Source organism: Sinohyriopsis cumingii, chromosome 1 (genome assembly GCF_028554795.1).
Source record: "Sinohyriopsis cumingii isolate HCF-2022 chromosome 1, ASM2855479v2, whole genome shotgun sequence".
In the NCBI taxonomy this organism is placed as follows: domain Eukaryota; kingdom Metazoa; phylum Mollusca; class Bivalvia; order Unionida; family Unionidae; genus Sinohyriopsis; species Sinohyriopsis cumingii.
This window is the reverse complement of record NC_142961.1, coordinates 86,521,243-86,547,404: the sequence shown is the minus strand read 5'-3', so window position 1 is coordinate 86,547,404 and position 26,162 is coordinate 86,521,243. Positions and strand designations below refer to the sequence as shown.

The 26,162-nt window shown below is 33.2% G+C and overlaps 1 protein-coding gene across 36 annotated transcripts in view; it reads left to right on the top strand.

The window, feature by feature from the left end:
* Positions 1 to 26,162, top strand: part of LOC149807288 (EF-hand calcium-binding domain-containing protein 7-like) — a 131,807-nt gene that overhangs the window by 25,287 nt on the left and 80,358 nt on the right. For 20 of the 36 annotated variants that reach the window (XM_089964677.1, XM_089964623.1, XM_089964793.1 and 17 more), the window contains exons 6-12: positions 3,040 to 3,072; positions 10,886 to 10,982; positions 13,414 to 13,473; positions 17,488 to 17,547; positions 18,058 to 18,120; positions 22,497 to 22,556; positions 23,091 to 23,153. In XM_089964677.1, the coding sequence (XP_089820803.1) occupies positions 3,040 to 3,072; positions 10,886 to 10,982; positions 13,414 to 13,473; positions 17,488 to 17,547; positions 18,058 to 18,120; positions 22,497 to 22,556; positions 23,091 to 23,153 (436 nt within the window). The remainder of the gene's footprint in view (positions 1 to 3,039; positions 3,073 to 10,885; positions 10,983 to 13,413; positions 13,474 to 17,487; positions 17,548 to 18,057; positions 18,121 to 22,496; positions 22,557 to 23,090; positions 23,154 to 26,162) is intronic. The other 16 variants (XM_089964833.1, XM_089964824.1, XM_089964801.1 and 13 more) reach the window with 11 other exon arrangements.

Genomic DNA, 26,162 nt, shown 5'->3' with positions numbered 1-26,162 from the left:
TTTGATTTAGAAATCAACATTTATGCTAAGTGTTAGGAATGAATGTTAACTTTACTTAATCATCCAATTTTTGCAGTATGGATTAAGCCTGTTTACTCAGAAATGCATGGAAGTGAATGACAGTATTTTCTTTTAGTGGGATATATTTGTATCATCACTCAATATTTTATGGGGATTTTTAATTGACAAATCAATGAGATTTATAAGTACCAAAGAAATGCATTTTTTTTTACCACTGACTGCAAAATTTGATACCCACAGAATTTAAAGTACTTTGTAGTACATTCAGTGCAAATGAGACAAAAATCAAGCAGAAAATAGACAAGTTATGAATATATATTTTGTATATGTTATGTAGTTAAAATGACACTGAGGTTTCATTGCTCTCTTTCCTGTGGCTTTAACAAATAACCATTACCATGGTAATTGGACAGGGAATCCAATTTACACATTGGTAGCAATCTGATTGGTCAGCAATCCATTGGGGTCACTGATCAATAGTAGTTGATGGAGAGTAGATCATTATTCTGATTAAAAGGTAGCACATGGAGTTTGATATGTCCATTTATCCGATATAGCTGATATTCTCTATTGACATGCATTTACACTGTTCCCTCACTTTTATGCATCCAGATAACTTACAGGCCCACACAGAATGCAGAGGCAGGTGTGGATTCCATATTTTTTTTTTTAGAAAAGGCAAAAATATATACTACTATTTGTCATTAATAAGTTGAAATTGAAATTGGTAAATTGAAGTTTAAGATGTATTGAAACCCTGCTGTATCACAATGGTCAGTGTCCACATAGTAGCATCGTGCTAGGGACTGTATCATGCAATAGCCAAAGAAGTTAGCTAACTGAAGAAAATGATGCATTGCATGCTTATTCCCTAGGCTATGCCAAACAAATGGGGATGGTAAAAGAGTGGTACAAACTATGTGCTTCAGTGGTACTCTTATCATTCTACACGTAATTCATTGTGTATTAAATAAGAAATAAAGGAAACATAGAGATAATGTTTCACTTTGTTTAGAGAACTGTGCATGGGGACATATATGTTTATATCTGTTGAACGAATAGCTAAAGTATGAACATGCATACTCACCAACTGATTTCATTGTATCTGTAAGAGTGAATCCATAATGATTGCATTGAAAATAGGCACACAGAAGTGTCATATTTTATCATTTTGTCACGGATCATTATGTGTCTGAATTCTTTGTAGTACAATACTCCAAATATTATGCAAGGAAAGATAAAGAACATTTATGGTTCAGTATGCATGCATGTATATATCCCAAGGTCTTAAGTAATGCCTATGAATTTAATACTACTAGGTACTGATATAGGTACTCCTTCAGTCCTAGATTGAACAAACCACTGCATCATGTTTTGTGTCTCCAGCTAGTCTGGCTTTGTCTCTCATCGGTCCATCATCTTGATGCATATCTATCATCATCTCTCTCAGTTTGTTTTCTTCTCTCTTCCATCCTTGGACATTTGATTTGTGGACACCTAAATCTCAAGCTAATTGCATTTGTTCACCATCATATTTAACCTTGTCTTGGGCTTCATGGTTCTCTTTAACAGTAAAAGCTTTTTGTTTCACTGTAGCATTATCCATTGTAAATACCCATTAGTTGATCCAAATTTGTGTTATAATAAAATTTGTTGTATCAGAGTTTCACAGTAACACTTGTTTTATCTTTGAAAACATCAACAGTTAGTGCCAGGAAGTTTGGAACTATTATCATGAAATTCACAAACTTTAATAAGAACACAAATATTTTCTCAATAAATAACAAACCATATTATTAAATAATGATACATGAAAATGGTGGTAATAGTCTAATAGTGGCATGCTCCGTGAAATAAATACCAGTTCAAGAAGGCTTCTTAAGTGAAATTCATATTTTAATTTGATCTTTTAAGTGGGGTTTCTTTGTTATAAAAATATGATTTAGGTTATATCTGTTTCAAATGCAAAAAGAATGACTATGAGGACATTATTAAATGATTACTCGGGGAGAAGCAGCATCTTTTCTGACAACTTTTATAAACTTAATGGTTCTTAAAGATGAATACACAAGCTGATTAACAATTAGAGTACATGATATGTACCAACACAACTAAAACACCCATTTGTAGATAAGCCTTATTTCTTATTGAAATCCCATATCATAGATAACCCCTAAATGTTTGCCTTTGGATAATTAATGAATTGTATTTCAAACTTTGCAGTGATACACTTGAAAATAACATATAAGGTCTGATAAAATATACATAGTTTTGAATTTTTCTTTTTTACAAGTCCAGTTTTTTCTTTTGGTCCAAATGTACCGTTTGGGGCCCTGGCAGGCAGAGTTAAGTCAAAGGTGCTCACCTTTACATATTGCTGACATATCACCTCTGTCTGCAAGGGTTTGAGTCTTGGCTTGGCCAAAGTACTTGTGTGAGAAAGCTAGTACCAGTAGTTTTCCATGGGTTTGTGGTTTTTCTGGGATTTTCCCTTGTTCATCCTCTACCAAATATACTGACTACCATATATAGCCAAGGGAAGCAACTTGACCTTTGCTGAATGTGCAAATTTTTGTGAAAACTGCATGTCAGCTTGATCTGTCTGTCATAAATTTATAGTATTTGTTTGACTTAATAAGATCTAACATCCATTATTTTTAATGTCCATCTCACATTTATTTGTGTGTGACAAGAGATTATTATTATCATGTAGTAATGAAAATTTCTAACAATGTCCTGCACCCTCCAAACCCCAATTGTCAGTGTTAACTAATAATTGTCTCCAAATCACTATCTCATGGTGTGGTCAGTGTTTATGGTGTACATTGCTCACAAGTTATTGAGGGAGAGGTGTACTTTTTTAACTTTTCTTTGTGATTTATTTTTTTTATCTTCTTTAAAAAGTCTTTCCAAGAACTCTATGATTTTTGTGTGTGCATCAACTTGAAACAAATCCTGCTTACATTTATTCTTACAGCGCACTATATTTTTCCTGTGTATCTATCTCTTTTTCACTAGGTTATTGAAGACGATCATTTCTTCTACAACAAGGTATTTCTGCCTTGAACCTGCAACCATGTTTCAGTTGAAGCATTTTTAATTTGGAATTTATTTTCTTTATTTTCGCTTCTGTTTGTACTGCCTTAGAACACTAGCTACAAGTGGGAAATGGCTGAAATGGATTTATGTTGCATTTGCATGTAGTAAGTAATGGAACAGTTGAAACTATCAGGCATGGATAAAAATGGCACTTATTATATTGGAATCAGACGGAATCATGATCTCTTGCTGCTATCACTGAACACATTGGTCTTTTTGCCCAGAAATTAAAATTCTGATTTGTTAGTCTTATTGCTTTAAATTTGTTGATGTAATACACATTGTGGATCGATCATCAAATACTTTTTATTACAATGAGGTCTTTTTTAAGTCAGCTGGTCACAGATCAGAAAAGCTTGTACAGTGGCTTTTTGCCTGGTATCCAGCATTCAGTAGCATAAGTTTGTTATCACAACTCCTCCTAAATAACTGGGAGGGTTGCCACCAGACATTACAAGCACATTCATCCCATGGTTTAATTGGTACTAAACGAAATTGGTGCCTCTCATGGCAGCCATTGAAAATATTGTTATTACTACTACTCCTAAATGGATGCTCATATCAGAATGGGGTTTTCACTGCAAGACATTTTATGCTGTCTGGTTGGTTATCAACAAAAGTGATTCACCATCAAAGATCAACATACTGGCTACTCAGTGTGCTTTAATTTATCACTTTTTAAAAGGTATTTGTTTGACTTGCAGCTGGAGGCAATTATTTGCTTAATTGTTTTCAGTGGAGACTGAATGATAGACTCATCACCATTAATGAGAATAGGATTGCAATGCAGAAAAGGTGTGGGGGTATTTACATGTGCATATTGCTTATGTTTCTCTAGTTCATGAATTTTTTAAAAGTTATTGTTTAATCATTGAGTCATATGTGAGACTTTACCTAAATGTCTTAGATTTCTTAATTCATTTTGTGGAAATAGAAGGATGTGCAGTTTAACATTTATGTGGTTCATTTCCTTCCATTTTATTTTTACCTGTGACAGAAATCCCAGTATTGTTAATATAATAAGACGTAGAGCAATGTGAATATTACAGTTGTCCTAAAAATTGCAGTGAATCTTGTGTCTGGATATCTGAATTTTTCTCTTGTCCTTTTCACAACCATAATATGAACATATGTGTTTCATCAGTATAAACTAGAAGTGATAGCAATTCATTCTTGCAGTCAGAAGGATACATTTTCCCAAGTTTTTTTGAATGACTCCAAAATTGTAGTTGAAATATACTGTCAATTCAAGATCACTTTACTGTGTATTTCTTGGTACTGATGCATGAAGTTGCTTTAATGTGTAGCTCATTATGTTTGGTTGCTTTTCCTCCTCACGTTTTGTTCACCATGGGAAGTTACTGCTGATAGTCCTATATTTCCCAAAAAATGGATGAAGGCTTCGGATGTTTTGCTGCATTCATGCACATTGCAATTACTGTTGAGCATTCTGGTAAAATATGAATCATTTTGAGAAATCATTTAGTTGGAATGAATTGATGTAAACTAAAAATAATTCATTTTTATACTGTAAATAAATTAAGGACTATATGTTACATTAATTCATGTGATTTAAATGTAATTTGACTATTCTAATTTTCACATTATTTCTGTTCTGATTTTCACATGAATTTTGTTGTGTGTGTCTATTGGATTGTCTATATTTACCGGTAAATCCTTAATTGTATCATGTTACCTGCAATATTACTGCATTCCTAGTAACAAATCACCAAACAATCCTTGTGACCTTGACCACTGACCTTTAAACTACCTCTTTGCTAACATGTGATAAATCTGATTACAATTCATGGGAACAGAAGACATATCTTCTTCATACAGCTTTTAATAATTTATTCAGCAAAACTAGTTTGACCTTGACTTTTAATGTATGTATCAGTCAGCCTCAGAGATATGCCATGTACACAGGTGATGATTGTTAAATGTCTAATGCCTCTTGGTAGATATATGACACAGACATTAATGATCCTAAAAATCCAACCCCTCAGATGTTTCAAATTTTTTAATAATTTCAGTGGTACAAACAAATTTTGGACACTGAATATGTTTTTTAAACCTGAGGAAGAATAAGACAGTCAAGTAGGAATGTAGACTGTGCAGTTTTATTTTTACTTGGAAACAGCTGACTGTTAACTGCTTTGATTGCCCAAAATATTGCATGGATTAAGCAAGGGTGTTATATACCCTTGTACTTTATATGCTTCACAACTTGTGATTACTCATTGTGGTATACTCTTGTACTTGATATGCTCCATAATTTGTTATTACTCATTGTGATATACCCTTGTGCTAGATTTGCTCTACATATTGTGATTACTCATTCTTGTATACCCTTGTACTTGATATGCACTGCAACTTGTGATTATTCATTGTTGTACACCCATGTACTTGATATGCTCCACATGTTGTGATTACTTATTGTTGTATATATACCTTTGTACTTGATATGCTCCGCAACTTGTGATTACTCATTGTGGTATACCCTTGTACTCGACATGCTCCACATCTTGTGATTACTCATTGTGGTATACCCTTGTACTTGATATGCACAACTTGTGATTACTCACTGAGGTATAGCCTTGTACTTGATATGCACCACAACTTGTGATTACTGACTGTATATACCCTTGTACATGACATGCTCCACATATTGTGATTACATGTACTCATTGTTGTATACCCTTGTACTTGATATGCATCACAACTTGTGATTACTGACTGTGTATACCCTTGTACTTGATATGCATCACAACTTGTGATTACTGACTGTGTATACCCTTGTACTTGATATGCTCCACATATTGTGATTACTCATTGTGTATAGCCTTGTACTTTATATGCTCCACATGTTGTAATTATTCATTGTGGTATAGCCTTGTACTTTGTATAGATATTCAGATTCACAATAAAGTGGAATAACTTGTGTTATATGATGTGTTTAAGTGTGTTATACATGTAGATTATTATCTTGTTCCTCTTTCCAGTAAGATAAATTAGGTTGACATTTCTTTATGATAATGCAGTCAAGGTTTCTTGTTTTCTCATATCTTTATTCAGTGTTAGATTTCCCCATGATAACCTCATTCTGGATATTATAGGTTCAGTATTTCTGCTTAAAAAATCAATACAAATAACGGTGTTCTTAAATTCTTGAGTCAGAATAAATATTTGGGACTCATTTGCATATTTGGTGCAATCAGTGCCATATTTCGAGATATAATTTAGACTTTTACAGGTAAGATAAATATGAATATATTATTTTGGTGATATATTTTATTATCAAAAACAATCTTTATGTTGTGAAACAAAATTAATGTTAGAATGGGCTCTAATCAGGAGCATAAAATGTCTGAATATTTAGATGAGTTGTTGTAAATAGTCATCCAATGACTGTAACCATCGACCTTTCAACTAAAATTTAAACAGTTGCTTTCTGAGACTTTGACCATCAGGCTCATTGACCTTCAGTCACTTGGATATTCCTTCCATCTGATGCATTTGTGGGCAGAGTCTGATAGTGACCATTGTATTTTAGCTTTTGCAAAAAATTTCATAGACAAGACATAAAAAAAATGTACCATTGTACTTAAAAATCTTATTAAATTTTATTCAAAATTTAGTTGTTATTTATCTAATGAAATATTCACTGCACTATATATATATATATATATATATATATATATATATATATATATATATATATATATATATATATATATATATATACATACATACATATATATATACATACATATATATACATACATGTACATGGTACTCAAAATATTCATATTGTTAGATTTGTATTTGTTTTTTAGTGCAAGTTTTGACTCAGATTTATAGGTCTATTCTACAGTAAGCATAAATACATTTGTATTGAATTCAACAAAATTCTTACATGCCTTTATGTTTCTAAGTCATGAGATCAGTCTGATAAATGTTGGACTTTAGTGCACATTAGTTTATCTGAGTACTTTTTGTGCTCTGTTGGTTATTGGAGGATTTTTCCCAGTGACACATTATTTTTTATTCATGTAGGGGTAACAGTATTGTCTTTTGAAGATTTGAGAATGTTAATGGTGTTTTTACTGTCACACATTTGCAAATTAAAGAGATATTTATGATATTTGATGTCCTAAGTCTCAAATACAAGATTATTAATCTAAGTTAAATTAGAAATTGTTATTGAATCATTGCCAAAAATGTGCTTCTTTATGGTGCTACTTCACAGTGAGAATCGTATCATCCAGAGATTCAGCTAGGGTTGTGAAGATACTGGTACTTCATACTGGAACGGAGAGAAAAAGTTGTTACAAGGAAGAATTGTATAGGCACAAATAATAATCAGCCAATTGCATCAATGAATGGTTTATTATTTGTATAAAGTATGGAAAATTATGCTGCAAACAGTACTTTGGAGAAAGGAAATGAAATTAATGTGTTTCTTACCTTTCCAGGAGCTGCACAGAGAGTAGACATCACAAATCAACAGAATGACAGTAGTGTAATCCCTTGTCCGAGTTTACTCTGAATCTTCCCACCCCATTTTAGATATTTTGACATTTATTAGCAAAAGTTAACATTTGCTGCCATGACACTGTTATGCCATTGAGTAGCCACTTACTAGCTGGCCTAGCAAAGTCAAACAGCCTTACATTAAGTCATACCTGCATGAAATCAATAGAAATGTTACAAAAGTTAGAATTCACTGCCATGACACTGTTGTGGCATAAAGTACCACTTACTAATGTGACTAGCAAAGTTAACAAACCTTACATGAAGCCATACATGCTTGAAATAGATAGAAATGGATTTATTTTCTCAGAAATTGCAGTTATAGTATTTGTTATCTCCGTAATCTGCTTACAGACAGGATGAAACTACAGCACTGATCAAATTTGACCTGGTACTTGCCATTTACATTATGAGTCATATATGGCCATAGCATCAAAGGTCCAATAGTCACATGATATGAAAAATAAATCCCTTTCCAGTGTTTTTGATTAAAAAAAATATTAATTGATTTTCACATAAGTTTGTAAAAAGAACTGAATCATACATGGTTCTCAAGATATTTATTCCAAGAACAATGACAAGTAACCTGGAGAAAATCAGATTCATCAAGCAGAGAGCACATGTCAACTCAGTATTCCAACACAAAAAAACATAGCTGATAAGTGTTTTATGATATATGAATTTGGCTTTCTCGAGGTGCTGGCAAATTCTAACTTTTTGATAGTCAATTGGCCCAGACCCCATGCCCCAACATCAAAGTCAAAATATTTAAAATGGGGCAGGATGGGTCAGAAGTAACAATTATCACTGTCAGTCACCAACTTAATCCACACACAATTAACAACTTTGATTCCTAGTTCACTTATAGGGTAAATAGTTAAGGTGTTAACTTGCACTGCATAAAATGTTTAAGTTTAGTAACTTGATTCAAGTAAAAGCATTTACTTCAGCATGACTTATAGTCATCTATAAATAGAGAGCAGCAAAATCCAAACCAAGCTGTTCCCTCAGCAAACAAACATGTGGTTGTTAATTTGTTTTAAATAAAAAGAAATAAAGGCTTGGATTAACATCTGTGAAGAAGAAATATATGTGCTTTAATATTGCTTCACGCACCAGCAATGAGTCACACAACAGCACAGGAAGGACAGTCATCTTAACTCATTGATGGCTTCAGACATTTTTTTGACAGTGACACGTGTGATGAAACTGGCTTTTTGGTTGCTGCTTTTGTTAAACTGCACACACAGTCCAGTACTATGTTTCATTAATTAGATAAATCTTGGGAACTCCAGCCTAAAATGTAAGTCGTCTATTTTAACACACTTGGAAGGCAGAATTATACTGTCTATATATACCATTATGCCACCTGAATCCATCAAAGAGATAAGCCGACTCGTCCTTTTTGGCTTAGTGGTCATAGGCATTCACCTTTACAGATCACTGTCATCTCACCTGTGTCAGTATAGGTGATCATCAGTATCTGAGAAAGCATGCCAATAGCTTCCTGTGGGTCAGTGGGTATTTCTGAGGTTTTCTCAGGTTCTTTCTCCACCAGTATACTGACCTCCATGTATGGTCAGTCTATCATCTGCTGAAAAATTCCATTAAATCCATAACAACCAACCAACCAAATGATAAAAAGGAAGGAAATTGCTTAAACTTCATCCTTTTCTTTCTTCACTTTGCTGCCAACATCAGAAACATTCGAAGGCTTGTCTTCAAATGTAAGGCAGTTGTCTATATCCATGAGACAGGCATCATTCCCGAGAAATGATATCCATTTCTGATGCCATAGTACATAATTGTTTTTCAAACTGTATCTCTTTGGTCCTCTGATACAAATCAAGCTACTGTATCATGGATACAGAACAAATGCTAACAAAGCACCATGGAAACACAGGACATCATCATCATCCATAGACATTCAAGATGACATGTTTCTGGTAACAGTTTCTTTAAATATTGCAACAGTATGGCTATCAAAATCAGTTGCCAGGTTGTGATTTCTGAGCTCTCCAAGTACAGTAGGATGCACCATATGCTGTGTGGAGAATTTGTCTGAACACTGAGCTTTAAAGACGGCTTCAGAAGGTTTGACAATGTAAGTGTTTTGTTAGACTGCAAAACTTGTCAGCCTTTGTTCAAGAAGGTTCAGAAATAGCAAATATGTGGCATTCCATCTATAGTCTGACAATACAAACCCGTTTGTTTGTATCCCCCTACTGATTTAAATGATGGATACCTTTAATGTGATAAAACATGCAAGGAACTTAGTCAATTCATTCATTGATTTATAGTTTCTAACCTGACTGTGAGTAGAATGGCCCTAACACTGCCATCTTATGCGCGTTTCATGCTTAACAGAAGTTTTCAGTGTAATAGACAGACATGCTCGGATCCATTTCCATTTTCTGGACAAGTCCATTTTCAGCAAAGGGGTGTATCATGACTATAGATGTACATAATTCATCTGCTTCCGATATTTGCAATGTCGAATCAAACAAAGGAAAATAATGACAACTACAAATTTGCTTTTCATGTGGATTTAACAAGGGGTTTAATTTCTATGTTCATATATGCAAAGGGATATAATTCCAAACTCTCAACGTTATGTAATTTACGGAATTATCCGGCAATTGATGAACAGGATGAACTACGTCATTATGTCGTTTGATGGAAATAAACTAGCCCTATAGTGTACACAATATGGCACTGTGTTAGTATGGAAAGTCCATTAAGCATGAAGTGGTGCAGGGGATGCCAGCATTAGTGCCATTCTGGTCACAGTCAGGTTAGAAATTATAAATCAGTGATTCAATTGACTTAGTTCTGTGCACTTTTTATCACATTAAACGTTCTCGTTTTTTAAATCGGTAGTGGGGTACAAACAAATGGGCATGTAGAGTCAGACTATAGTTCTTGCATCCTTCTGTACAGAGTGCTCTGACATAAGGAATGATATCTAATGTATATATTGTGTCTAATGATTTCAAGAAAAATTGAGTTTTTCTTGGATTTTTTTGTGGCTGAAGGATAATAAGGTTTTTGTTGGTCAAATGGCATGCTTGTCTTGTGCATGTTTGCTGTCACTTATTAAGTTTTGTCAGTAATCCAAGCATTGACAGATACTTGAATAACATTTTCTATTCAGATATTTGCAAAACAGTATTCTGATTTGAATGTTGGTTTATTTGCTTTGGTGCTAATGTTCTGTCAATGATATTTTCAGTTTTGCAACATGGTGATGTCTACAACAGAAGAATGTAAACGAAAATCTTTGAAGATGATGGAAAGAAAAGAAAGGAAGAAAAAAAAGGCAGATAAAGGTACCATAAAATATGTGCATGCCTTCAAAGTATCTTCCATTTATGATGTCAGTGTATGAACATGGCAACACTGCAGTAGCAGAAGGGGTCATATTGTTGTGCTGCAGTATCGCTTTCCATACATCCTAAAATGTGCTTGTCCATATGTCATCCCAAATCTGTTTTAATATGATAAAAAAGAAACTATTAAGCAGAGAACTATTGTATATTTAAATATTTTAAATATAAATAAATAAATATAAATTTTAAATGTTAATTTATTCATTATCATAAGATACATAAATTAATAAAATCTTTATGCATATTTGAACTTTAAAAAACTATTTGATGATTTCTTTTAAAAATTGTTCATAAGAGTTTCTTCATGGAGCAAGATATCTAATTTGGAATATGAAGTTGCTAAACACTGCATTCATTTTGCAGTTTTCAACACCAGCCAATGTTCAGAAATGGAAATCTATAGCCATGATGAACAATTTTGATCTGTATCTTAAATAATACATTGAGACAATGAATCATGAAATTTATAAAAAAATTTCATTATTACAAAAATGGGAGCAGTAAATGATTCTTATTTAGTATGGTCCTTGTGAGAATTTGGTGGAAGTGAATTTTATTGGAGAAAAGTAATTTTGATCTACACTTATTATTCTATCAAAAGCATGTAAAATTGACCCTTCTTTGAAGATTTTTCCAATATTTGGCCTTAATAATGTTTATGCATACACCAGATTCTTGCTTGCATGGCCATATCCCATCTGTTGCCCATTTCAATTTATTAGTGAATACTTTGTCTTATGCATATAGTTGATTGTGGCATGGTTGTTTTTATCTTGCCCACATAGACATGGTATAAGACACAGATGACACTTTCCTGGTGGTGACTTCAGTGTTATCAGTGTGCAATGTTTGATTATTAGCAAGACCCACATGGCGAGTTTGGTGGATATACACTTTTCCACAAATTTGAGGAAACATTGGGTTCCATTGAACACTTACTGCTTGTAGCATGTATTGTTAAATTTAAATGTAATGTATTTCATGAAGAAATGAATATCTATAATGGTTTTAGCTCACATGGCCACAAGGTGAAGTGATCTTATGGTATGATTCTGTGCCTGACTTGCATCATCTGTTAACAATTACTATTTTGAACCCTTCTCAAAATCACTGGACCAATTTCAACCAGACTTGGCTTCAGGGGTTTACAAAAATGTTGATATGCCTTCAGATTTGGCTACTGTTACAAAAAAAAAAAATGCTGAACACAGCTTGTCAGATTTGATAGCTTTCTGGCATGAAAGTCTTTTAAAATATGTACAAATAATAGATTATTTAACTAAAAACATAAAAATCTTGAAATGACCTGTCTAGACCTGCTGAACAGAATTTGACCAAAGTTAACAAAGCATTCTTGCTTTATGGCCAGTAAAATTTGTACAACTGGCATTAATCCACCATGTGGAATCTGTTCTCTTTATAACAAAATTTGACAAAACTGTAGGAAAAGCATTTTTTCCTTAGAGCTTGTAAATTCTTCACAAATTATTATATGATCAAATGTGGTTGCTCTTACTAAAAATAAAAGAAAAAAACATTGAGAAGAATGTGGAAATTGAATGAAGGCATTTGTCACAAAGGCTTTTTGCTTTTTTTAACAAATGAAGCCATTCCAGCGATGGCTGTAGATATAAAAATAGAAAACCTTTAAATGACTGAAAGGAATTCAACCAAAGCTTACAAAAAAATTCTTCCATGAAGGTGTTTCAATTTTTTTTTACAAATGTTGTTGATGTGCCATCAAATATTGCTGTCATTAGAAGAAAACTCAAGCAGCTTCTCTGAAACCGTTAACAGATCTTGAGTAAATTTAATAGTAAGCATCACAGTAGGTGTGATTTTCAGTTTTATATAAAAGATGGTAATCTTTCATCCGATATGGACATGTTTCTAAAAAGAGTACTACCCACCAATTTACTTCCATCATTTGACTTCTGCAAAAGATGTTGAGAAAAATTTAACCAGCATCCTGGTATGAAGGCTTTCAAGAAATTTACAAATGATTCCATCACTTATCTAATTTGGCCACCTTTACCTCCGAAGAAAGTTAAAATAGCCTTTAAGGGACCTTTTAGAAACTTTGTGAACAGAGTTGACCAAAGTTCACAGAAAGCATCCTGATATAAGTCCTTTCTGTTTAGACAAATGATCCTGATCTATCATCCATTGTATCTGCCATTATTAAAATTATTTTATTAATTTTACAAACCTGTAAATTTCACAAGTATCATAATAACCCAGATTTGCCTATTGCTGTAACTTTTAGGTAAATGTCAACAAGGTGATCCATCCTAGGCCCGATCGGGTTTCTTGTTTATTTTTCATGTTATTTTTTTAAATCTAACCTTGTATGCAATAACATGTATTTCAGAGGCTATATCGGCCTTTCAGAGCCCACAGACATCTTTAAATGCTGAATCTACTGCAGAAAGTGAGAGTGTTGCTTTTTGCTTTATTTCTGCCATACATGCATTATGCTGCTACAATGGCTTGTACATTTTTCAGTGTGAAATGTTTAAGTGTTACTTACATTTATTCTTGGGTATGAGTGTGATCAAAAGGTTCTATAACAAACAATGTAAGAAAAAGCTTACAATAATTTTAACAGTCATTGTCAAAGTAGAATTTGACTTCATGCACTTCTCTGATCCTGTTACCCATGTCCTGAACACATGCAACAGCCTGTTAAATCAGGCTGTATGGTGGTCAATTTATATTTTCAAAAGCAAAATTTTGTAAGGTCTGATTTGCAGTCTTATATCCAGGCAGTGGTGGGGCTTGGGGGGACATTATCCTGGTACAAAATGAAGCCAGCTGTCGGTAGGCTTGGATACTTTTAGTGAATAGCCTCATGTGAATTGTATCTAATTACCATGGTATAGTATTGACCATTCTTTATGGAATTCTCTAGTGCCATGTGGTTCAAATTATTCCTTGTGTGTTGAAGAGAATAATGCATATAACTATCCTGTCCAGTAGATTTCATGCTAATTAAGAAATTAAAGCCTTCTCCATTTTCCCTGCATAATAATTCCTACAGATCCTTACCAGTTAACTAATATGTTGGTTATCTAGGAATCTGGACACACAACAGGCACAAACCCTGTGCATTCCTAATTCCTTAGTCAGAATTTCTTCTGTAATTCTCAGTGAAATATTGAAATTGTCTCCTGAGTCTCAGACTGTAACATATATGTCTTCCATCACATAAATTTCTGCAGAATGAAGTATTTCTTTTGAAAGAGATGTTCCTGGTCTACCTTTTCTTACATCATCTTTAACTATCTTCTTCCTGTCACTAAGGAGTTCATCCATCAAGTGATTTCAAATTTAGCAGGTGTTTTAGGTCTGTAAATGGCATCCATGTAAGCTTTTATCTATGAAAAATATTTTTATCATTTTTCATACAATTTTATAATCACTCTCGGTTCAAAAATGGACTCATCAACTTAAAAATAACATCTTATCCTAAACTGGTAAGTCTTTTAATAGGTGAATTTTTATGACATTGAGTTACTTTGTATAGAAGATAATGCATTTGTTCCAGAAATTTTCAATATATTCACAATTACATTATATAAACATGAGTGCAATGGCTTTGTTCCTAGTAGTGGCCAAGGTTTAACCTGAGGCCCATTGTAGGGAGAATGCACCCCACATAAATGTTTTATTTTCCATAAATATTTCCCCATAATTTCAAGTGTTTTTTAAATCACCCATTTATGTTGATATTACCCAATCACACTTGGGCATGGGCACTGCAGTAGAACTTCGTCGTTTGTGACTCTTGGCCTGTGCTGATAATGCCTCATTTATGTTTTAATCTCAAATCTCCCACAATGGGTTCAGTATAGATTGCTGAACGTTCCCCCAAATGCATTGCTGGAAACAGTAGAAGTAAATTTTATCATATCATAGGGATTGCTAAAGCTTGGTGCCCTTTGTGTGGAGGTATGTATTTTTAAATGCTTTTCTTTAGCACAGAAATTATTTGAAAACTAAACAGTAATTTGAAATTGACATTAATAATCAGTAGGTATATGGTACATTCTCTCAAGGTGCATACAAGCTTTAAAAAATCCTTGAATTTGAGTGGTTGCCTTAAAGTCTTCATGAATTTGAAAAAAGCTGGTATTGTCCATGAAAAGTCTTGAAATATGTTGAAAAACTTGTCAGAAACTCATTGCATTTTCTGCTGGAATATCAACTGTTCAAAACCCCAATAATGTGTATTGTATTTTTTTTCTCTGAATTTTTTATATTTATGTATTATCCCAAAGTAATGAATAAATAAATAAAGTGGAATAAAATCAAATGACGTATGATACAGGTAGTTTACCAGTGTACTTTTGCTGTAGTGGTGTACTAATTAGTTGTTTTTCTTCTAATTTGGTATCCATTTATGCAGTGAAACAGAGTAACGTATGAAGAAAGTTCAGTTTCCGTAAGTGAACATGCTTCTTGAAAACATTTTGAAGATCTTGAAAATTTTTGAGAGGTCCTTGAACAAAAACTCCCCAGAGCTGTATGAGCCATGTCCCTTTTTATATGGCAAAACCATTACTTATGTAAATTTAGACCAACTTAGTGTTTCTACAGGCCATTTTAGCTTGGCATTGAACTTATTGCATGGGGCCATAGCCCTGTCTTTACACACCATGATCCTTTTACATCCGAAACTTATTATTCCTGATTATCTTCAGCATGTCAGCTCATGTTCCCGATCTTGTTATGGTCTCCCCAATAGGTATACAGGTTGTGTTGATACTGTTGCTTTCATTGATACAGAGCACCAGTCAGAGTTGTCTTCAGTACTCACAGCCACCCTTCCCACTCCCTGTTACCACTACCAAAAGTTTAATTTCACTCTCATCATCAAATGATATTTGCTGTTTTTCATGATCTCAGTGAAATCTTATTAAGTTTGGATACACAGTTATTAGACTTGATGCAAAAGTGAGAAAGAAAAATGTCTGAGTATACACATTTGACATAGATTTTAATACACAAAGAAGTGACTACATAGAAACCTGCTTAAAAGTTGAAGTAGTTAGAAAATTATCTGTTTTATACTGCTTTAAACCAATATGGCCTGAAGATATATACTTCATTCAAGAAATTATATAATCATTTCTGTTTAATTTTGCATCCAGTTCAGCCAATAAATGCTCCGATATTCTTTCAGTATATGTATTGCATTAGAAATTATCCTCTGATAGGCACAAATGCATTGCATAATCTATTCCCCTTTTATCAGCCAGTAAATTAATCCATTTTCAATCCATGTGTTTCATACCTTTCTTTCCATTACAATTGCAGATGCTGAACTAGATTTAAAAAAAAGATTATCCTCTTTTTTTCCCTTCCATATGCAGTATATTTGTGTGCCTTGCAAATGCCCTTTTAGCCTGGCCTGCTTCAGGTGCCCTAATGGTCAGGGAAAGTGTGTCTTAGGTGCCCTTCATGGCAGTTTTTTATCATACCCTTTTGATGATCTGAAGATCTGTAGGAAACATTACCAAAAAAGCATTTTCGACAAATGCACATTAACACACAACTGAGAATGTGACCCCACCTTTTCTTTTATCAATATTTTGAACAATATTGAAGAACCTGAACCATTTTCTGGACAAGTAAAATAATAAAATGCCTCGTGCTGTGTGAAATATAGTGGTTTTAATTTCATTGGACTTTTCAAAACTGGAGAAAATTGATACATTGAAGTTTGCAGTGGCATGATGAATTATGTCTTAGATTGACATCTCCATGGTTACCTTGTTTGCTCAGATCTTGCATTGATATACAAGACACACTTTCCCATATTGCTTCAGCATAAAGAGAACATGTTTGATAAAACAACTTATTTATTAAAATGAAATCACTTCTTTCAGAACCATTGACTGTTCTTTCTTTCATTCATTCGTTTTTTGACAACTCCGCTTAGGGTGTCCATTATTTGACAGTTAAAACATTAGTGCATCACCCAAGTTGTGTCTGATACTTAATACTGAACATAATACATTGATTGTACATTAGGACCATCAATACAGCTTACAGTGATTGCCGTCTATGGTCTGTTATTTATGCTCCTACAGTATAAATATACAGATTCAGGATTTTACAGATGAATAAAAATAATGCAAAAATGTTGCTATATGTATGTTTTTAACCATTCTCAAAACCGAAATGTACATGCTATGAATCTAGATAATTAACATACACCCACATATGTATGTAGGTCTGTCTTTCTGTGTCTCAAACTCAGAGTTGCTGTCCGAGTGTCTTTCCCTATTTTTAATTAGAACAGATTTGGTCACTGGCTCAGCACAAAGAACATTTGCTGTAAATATGAATATTTGCTTCATGTATTTTTTTTGTTTGTTTATAAAATCAAAGATGGGTGATCATTAATGTAGGGTAAATATTTATTCGTATCTCTATACAGGCACAACCAAAATGGGATCTACTGCATCAGTGAGATCTCAAATGGCTGAGCAAAAGCACAGTAAGGAATTTGTTTAAAAGAATTTTAAAACTAATTTTGAATTTATGTATGTTGCTTATGAATTAATAAGTTAATTGGTTAACAAATTAATAAATAGACTTTGTGATGACATTTTTTTTGGATTGATTATTTAATAAAATATTTAATGGAATGTAAAATATTGCATACTGTAGGTGTAATAGATGATTGATTGATTGATTGATAGGTTGTTGATTGATTGATAGACAGCTCTTTATGAAAAAGAAATTTACTTATGTTTCTCCATATAATCATTAAAGACCTTTTCATGCTATGGAATATATACTTCTTCTGTTATGTTAATTACTAAGCAAATACGATTTCATTAGAAACACTTAAAAAACCTTGAATCAATATATTTTATAAGTTTGATTTCTAAACTTTTGACATACTTCTGTCTCATGTTAAAGGTTATGTTTATAATACATGACTGCATAGATTCTTCTGTGAGATCCATGTTGCTGAAGAAATACTATTCTAATGTTTGTACAGGTCCATCAAAAACTGGGTCCACTGTGTCTCTTAGATCCCAAAATGCTGCTGATGAAACTCAGAGTAAGAAACTAAATTTTGAAAAATGCCACTGCAATTTTGGACATTTGCAGTGTTCTGGCATGTTCCTATAAAGTTTGTACTGTATTTTCTTTTTTTGTCAAGCAGGAAATGTGACTGACAAAACAGTCACTGTCAAGGATTTTGTTGTGAAGATTGTGGCAACATTCACCAAACACCATTCAGTTTTACACTTTTGTTCTGATTCATTAAAACTCTTCTACGTGATTGCATGGTGTAATGTGAAGCAGCTGGGAGGGCAAATAGACCAACTTGGGGAAGTCTCCAATCTTCAAAATAAATCTTACAAAAATAATTGTGAAAAAAATTAAATTTCTAAGTGTCCATTTTTGAAAATGGACCTCTCTTTGAAGTAAAAAAATTACACCAACCCCACAGCCTTTTACGTTAAGCCAGTGCCTTTCTCTAATTGGGTTACTTTGTCGATTGTGCTTACCTTTCTGACACTTGCTTGAGGTCATGCCCTCCTTGCTGCTGTCTTTTCAACTGAAAATTTTATCAAGACCTACACGATATCGCAACTGAGGATCATGTACATTTATCATGATAAATCCATGTGGGGTAGCTTGTGTTTTTGAAGAAATTTTTTTTCAAATTTAATCATATCCATATCACCTTAACACCAAGTCTGATGAATATTTCACAGACTATGTGTATCAGCTCCATTAAACACAATTAAAATATTACAGTTATCAATGATCACTTTTGGTATTTGTGTATATCACTGAGTAACATAAATCATATGTGTTTTTGTGCCTGCCTCGAGAAAATATTCGAGCTGGATTTGATTGTTCAGCATCACATCATCTTATACTACAAGATTATTAACAAATCCATCGAGGTCATCTACAGATGGGGCTTCATCAATATCAGTGATAAACTCAATAATATCATTGCTGTCTTCAACAACTTTGACCGCTCCGGTGGCCTAGTGGTTAGAGCATCCGCCTCGGATGTGGGAGGTCATGGGTTCTAACCGAATCAAACCAAAGACTTACAAAAATGGTACTAACAGCTGCCTTGCAAGCTGCTCAGCATTAAGAGTTAGTGTTAGGACTGGTTAGACTGGTGTCAGAATAATGTGACTGGGTGGGACATCATGCTACATGTCTGTGGCATGATGCCCCAGTGCTAGACATCACTATAAATTGCCACATTGCAGACATCGTAGCGATATGACTGAAAATTTGTTAAAGCTATGTTAAAAAGCCAAATCACATCACATAACACCAACAGTTTTGCGTTTTCATTAAAATCTTTAAGCACATCGTAGCATCATTGATCATCTATGGATGGTGCCACTAAATATCATTATCCCATTTGAGCCATATCATTATCATAGTAAGCTCTGATGGAATTTGGTTGCACTGGATGATATTTTATTGGCTCTTTTTTTCGTGTCACTGAGAAATCAATGATAACCATGTTGTACCAATATAATAAATAATATGGATTCATATTGTGTTTGATGTGGAGCGTCCACTTTCACCAGTGATTAACAACAATAATAACAAAACATAAAAACGCGTGCTTACAGGGAAGTGTGTAAAATGTGGTGAGATGAGACCCATTTTGAGGAAAATGCTTTCTCACAAATGTTTTTTCCTACATAAACCTTACTGAAAATATCCAGGGCCCCGAGTGGCTAAGTGGTCTACGTGCTCACTGTTACGGATCACTTCCATCTCACCTGTGTTTGCCTGGGTTCAAGTCAGGTACGGCCAATGTGGGTATGTGAGAAAGCTTGCCAGTAGTTTCTTGTGGGTCGGTGGTTCTTTCCTGGGTTTTCCTGGGTTCTTCCTCCACCATTTATTCTGGCCACCATGTATAGCCTATCTTGTGCTGAAAAATGGCATTAAACCCTATAACAACAACAACAACAACATCAACCGAAAATATCCAGTGTTTTGAAATGACCCCTTCATATTGATAATACCCAGGTATGTGCATTATGTGCAAGCATTGGTTCTGCAATATAATTTCCTTGTGTTGTGAATCTTGTGCAGGTGCTGATTCTGTGACTTAAAAAGTACTTCATAATGTCTCTGTATTGGCTAGTCATAAGTTTTGCTATGACCCTCAGTATTTTTTTCAGACTGGCTTGCCACCATGTCTCTGTTTAGTGGTGCCAAGACCCTATCTTCACATGTCATGATCCATTTACAATTGAACATCACATTTCCTAATTATCTACAATGTGATATCTTCCTATTCTAAAACGTGTTATGGTCTTCCCAGTACATTTAGGTGTACAGAAGGAGATGTGTTCTTTCCTTTCACTGAGACAGAGGACCAGTCAAGCTTGTCTTCAGGATTGGTTTTTGTTATTTCATCAGTTAGTTTTATATTGATCAAAACAATTTATCCATTGAATGACAATTACTTTGCTGCAACTGGGCAATCAAATCTATAAATGTTTCTAAACTAAGGGCAGGGTTCTTCCATATTTAAGTAAAAGCAAACCAATAATATTTGTCATGATAAAGAAACTATATTTTTTGTAAAGGGCCTCATGGGAGATTAGTAGTGTTTCACCAATTGAGTTACCTTCTTTAAATGAAGACATTATTATTATTAGTAGTAGTAGTATTATTAATATTATATTATTATTATTATTATTATTATTATTATTATTATTAACCACGAGCCAACACATTGGGTCTCAATTTCTGGAATCATTAGGTTTCCTTGTTTTAAAATTTGACATAAATATTTTGAGATTTACAAAATGCACAAATTAGACTTGGGTATTTTCAATATATCCTATCAGAAGCAGGATCTAAAGTTCCACCCCACCCTTTCCCATTTTGCCACTGCCAAAAGTATAACTTCACTTTCATCGTCAATTGATATTTGCTGTTTTTCATAACCACAATGAAATCCTACTAAGTATGCAAAGATCCTGAAATTGTATAAGTGAATTTCAATTTATTTAATTCAAAAGTGAAAAAGATGTCTAAATGTAAATATGCCTAATTGACACAGATTTTAAGTACACAAACATTGTGTAATATGTAGAAACCTGTTTGATGATTGAATTTTAATGCTTTGAAATGAGCAAAATATATTTTTAAATATGTAACTTCAGACTTTTACAAAACACATCTGTCTTAAAGAAACTCCATGGATCCCACTACAAAAATATTATCATTTCTATTTTATTTTACATTAATTTTCAGTCATTAAATATTCTGATATTTATTCATTGTGTGTATTATTTCATAAACTGACCACTAATGGGCATGATTGCTTAGTCCGTGGTCCTTTTATCCTCCAGTTAATGAATCCATTCCAATCCATGTCTCATGCATTTCCACTCCTTAGAATTGTAGATGCCAGACAAAAAAATGATTTTAAAAAAAAAAAAAAATACTTTTCATACCTTGTATATCAGTATGCCCTTCAGATACCTTTTTGTGCAGGCAAAGTGTGTCTCAAGTGCCCTTCTTGGCAATTTTTTATCATGCCATTTTCAAGATTTGCAGGAAAAACTGCAGAATAATCATTGTTAAAGTATTAACCAGAACCGCTTTCTTGACTATTGAGAGACTATAATGCCTGCTGCTGTGAAAAATATTGTGGTTTTAACTTCTATTGTGCATTAATAAACTTGAGAGAAAATTGCTATCTTAAAGTTTGCAGTGGAATGATGGATTATTTCTGAGATGAAAAATATCCAAGGTTTACCTTATTTACCCAGATCCTTATTGATTTACAAGACACTGCTTCCCATAAAACGTAGACTGCTTAGAGAAAATAATTTTATAATATACTTATTTGTTCAAATGAGCTCTATTCCTTGAGTACCTTTGGCTCTTCTTTCTTTCATTCCTTCTTACATTCTTTTTTGTCAGTTGTGCTAGGGTGTCCATTATTCGTGATAATTGATAACTATTACATCACCTGAGTTGTGGCTGATACTATAACACTCAGTATAATAGATTGTACATTAGGACCAATGATACATCTTACAGTGATAGTCACCTTAGACACAGGAGTTTCCAACCATTTGTTTATCTTTATATTATCCTACAGTATAAATATAATACAAATTCAGGATATTAAAAATGAAATAATACCAAAAATTTCCTGTCTGTTGTTTTTTTAAAGAACATTCTGATAACTAAATTTACACATTTTTGGAGTTGAAATAAGATATGTGTATTTGTATGTAGATATGTCTCTCCCTGTCTCAGTTCAGTTTATGTCTTTCTTTTTCTACATACATGTAATTAGAGCAGATATATTCTCTTCAGTTTAACAAAAGAACACTTGCTGTAAATACAGATACTTGGTACACATTTCTTTATAAAATAATTAGTAATAAAGGGTAAATATTTATTTGTATCTCTATACAGGCACTACCAAAATGGGATCTACTGCATCAGTAAGATCTCAAGTGGCTGGGCCAAAGCATAGTAAGGAATCTTTTTCAGAAATATAAATGTAAATTTGAGTAGGTTATAGGTGCAATTTCATCAAAAGATTTCTTTACAGGTCTGGATTTTATTTATTTATTCACTTATTTATTTATTTTACTGGTGACATGATAGGTTAATTGGTGAATGAATGACTTTTTTATTTAAATTTTTGATTGATTATTTAATAGAATATTTGATGTATTAATGAATATTACAGGTTGTATGTGTAAAAGATGCTTGATTGACTGCTCTTTATGAAAGAGGAATTTACATATATTTCTCCATTGAACATTACAGACTTTTTCATGAATGGAATTTAAAAGTATTCTGTTAATGATATTATTAGTAAATACATCATCATTAGAAACAGTTTAAATGACTTGAGTCATTACATTCCATGATTTTGATGTTTAAGCACTTTACATACTTCAGTCTCATGTTAAAGGCTATGTTTATAATACATGTATTGGTTCTAAAGCAAGGTCCTTATTACTGAGGAAATGGAATTCTAATGTTAATATCTTTGTACAGGTCCATCAAAAATTGAGTCTACAGTATCTCTTAGATCCCAAAATGCTGCTGATGAAACTCAGAGTAAGAAACTTAATTTTGAAAACTTCAGTGTGATTTAGACATTTGCAGTTGTATTTTCTTCTTCATCCAGCAGGAATTGTGACTGACAATGGAGTCACTGTCAGGGTTGTTGTTGTGACATTCACCATTCAGTTTCACGCTTTGTGTTGGTTTGTCAAAACTGTTCAAAGCGATTGCATGGTGTGATGTGAATGTGATTTAGGAATTTTGTAATAAATATATTGATTGATAGAACACAGTTAATTGTGGAACTAGAGTTATATTAATTTATGATAGGTAATACATTTTCCATTCAGATCAGATCCATTCTTTATAATACAACTTAATCACACATTACTCTGGCAGATGGTGAATGTTGACTTTGGACCATTAAGTTCCCAGTTTCAGACATTTTGTCTTAAGCAAGTCTTCAGATACATAGAACCAGTCTAAAATTCCTATAGTACACTCCTGCCATCTGGTGACCGGCTGGAGTAATGGGTGCGTTCCATTCTCAACAGGAGAACCTGTAGATGTTAGTTATGAATAAATTAACTGTTTGTGGTACATACAATTAGAAGAAAAGAAACTTTATGACAGGTGGCAATTTTATTTTAGTAATATATCTTACTGACTGCCTATTTATCAAATTATAGGTACTAGATTTTATGAAAGTTTCAAAGTTTGTTAGGTACATTCATGGAGATTAGATCATTGTTGGTTCTAGATTGCATAAAGTATTTGGAGATGGCTGCAGACACCGGCAATTTAACTTTTTTCAAAAATACATCACATTTTAATTTACTTAAGTGCAATGAGCAAAATTGAGATCACCTGAACTTTGCTTTGAAACAATTGAAAAGAAACTGAAATGAAGAAAAATAAATTTTTAACAAGAATGTTTTCATTATTGTTTTAAAATAGATAAGCTGTTCTTGTTTTATTAAGTTTCTGAAAATAAATTTTATAGCTGAAAAATATACTATGGTAAGCTAAAATATACAGTAAGAACTAAAATACAAGCACTCATAATTATTCTTGGCTAAATCAAATATAGAAAATACTTTTGATGGCAAATGGATTTTGTACTTACATAATGACATGTGTCAGTTTGTCTCTTGACTTCTGTCCGAGGGTGAAAAGATGTATGCCATGCTCAGGTTGGGGCAAACAGGAAATAAGTTCTCACTTTAGCAGACATTATTAAAAATGTTTTTTTAAATTATATTCAGCCTTCATCATTAAACATTGTAAAGTTGTAGAGAAATTTGATGTTACAATCAGTGGAAATGGCAAAGTGTACTTATGTAAAGTTGCTTGATACAAATAATATTAAATGAGATACTGAAGTTAACTGTGAACATTTGATTGGCAATGAAATTATTTTAGGCATGGTTTATAGCATTATGAAATGAGTTCCTTCAAGTTATGGGAGGGTTCTTTGAAAGATATTTTGTTTTTTCTAACTGGAATTAGTATCAGATTATTGTATAAATATACAACATTCCACACGAGCCTACTGAAGCTAATTCTTTTTGAAAGACATGAGCTTCTGTAAGTTATCATGTGCACTTTAAATGAGACAAAATATTGGTATTTGAATGCAGTGTAATTACACTCATACACTTTAAATGAGACAAAAAAAATGGTGTTTAAATGCAGTGTAATTACACTCATACACTTTAAATGAGACAAAATAATGTTTGAATGCAGTGTAATTACACTCATACACTTTAAATGAGACAAAATGATGGTGTTTGAATGCAATGTAATTACACTCATACACTTTAAATGAGACAAAATAATCGTGTTTAAATGCAGTGTAATTACACTCATACACTTTAAATGAGACAAAATAATGCTTGAATGCAGTGTAATTACACTCATACACTTTAAATGAGACAAAATGATGGTGTTTGAATGCAATGTAATTACACTCATACACTTTAAATGAGACAAAATAATGGTGTTTGAATGCAGTGTAATTACACTCATACACTTTAAATGTGACAAAATGATGGTGTTTGAATGCAGTGTAATTACACTAATACACTTTAAATGAGACAAAATAATGGTGTCTGCAGTGTAATTACACTCATACACTTTAAATGTGACAAAATAATGGTGTTTGAATGCAGTGTAATTACATTCATACACTTTAAATGAGAACAAAAAATGGTGTTTGAATGCAGTGTAATTACACTCATACACTTTAAATGAGACAAAATAATGGTGTTTGAATGCAGTGTAATTACACTAGTGTAATTGAAATGAGCCTAAATAATGTTGTTTGCATGAAGCCTAACTACACTCTTATCACAAGTAAAGAGGACTCTGTCAGAGAGTCTGTGGCATTAAAACCAGAGAAAGAGACTTAGATTTGTTTAGTGTGTTGCCTTTTTCTTGTTTTGTGCTTCTTTGGTTTTGCTGTGCAGATCTTCCTCATATCAGTCATTTGCTAAAATGGCTGTCGGGTGTCCACAGACATTATTGAAAGCTGAATCTACCTAAGTGAGAGAATTGCATTCTGTATTAGCCATGCCAGTATATATATTTGCAATATGCTGTTGCAATAAATGTTAATAAATGAACAGATTTTAAACTTCAATTCCTATCCACAGTTTTTGTCAAGGATAGATTGGATAAAAGCACTCTCTCCAATATTGGTGAAGGTGTAAGCTGAGACCCATTTTGGGGAGAATGCCTTCTCACAAATTTTTATCTTACATAAACCTTACCCTAAAACGGGAGTCTCAAACAAGCAGCCAGTGGGCCACATGCAGCATGCCAAGCCATATCATGTGGCCTGCAGAATGATTGGCATTCAGGGTGTCATGAGAGATACCAAAAAAGTGTACAGCCCTTGGTCCTTTGAAAATTCTCTGATGCATCCCGCAGAGTGGTTTGAGTTTGAGACCCCTTCTCTAAAATATGCAGTGTTTTGAAATGACTCCTTCATGTTGATTATACCCATGTATGTGCATCATGTGCAGCCGTTGGTTCTGCAACATAATTTCTGGTTTGTGAATC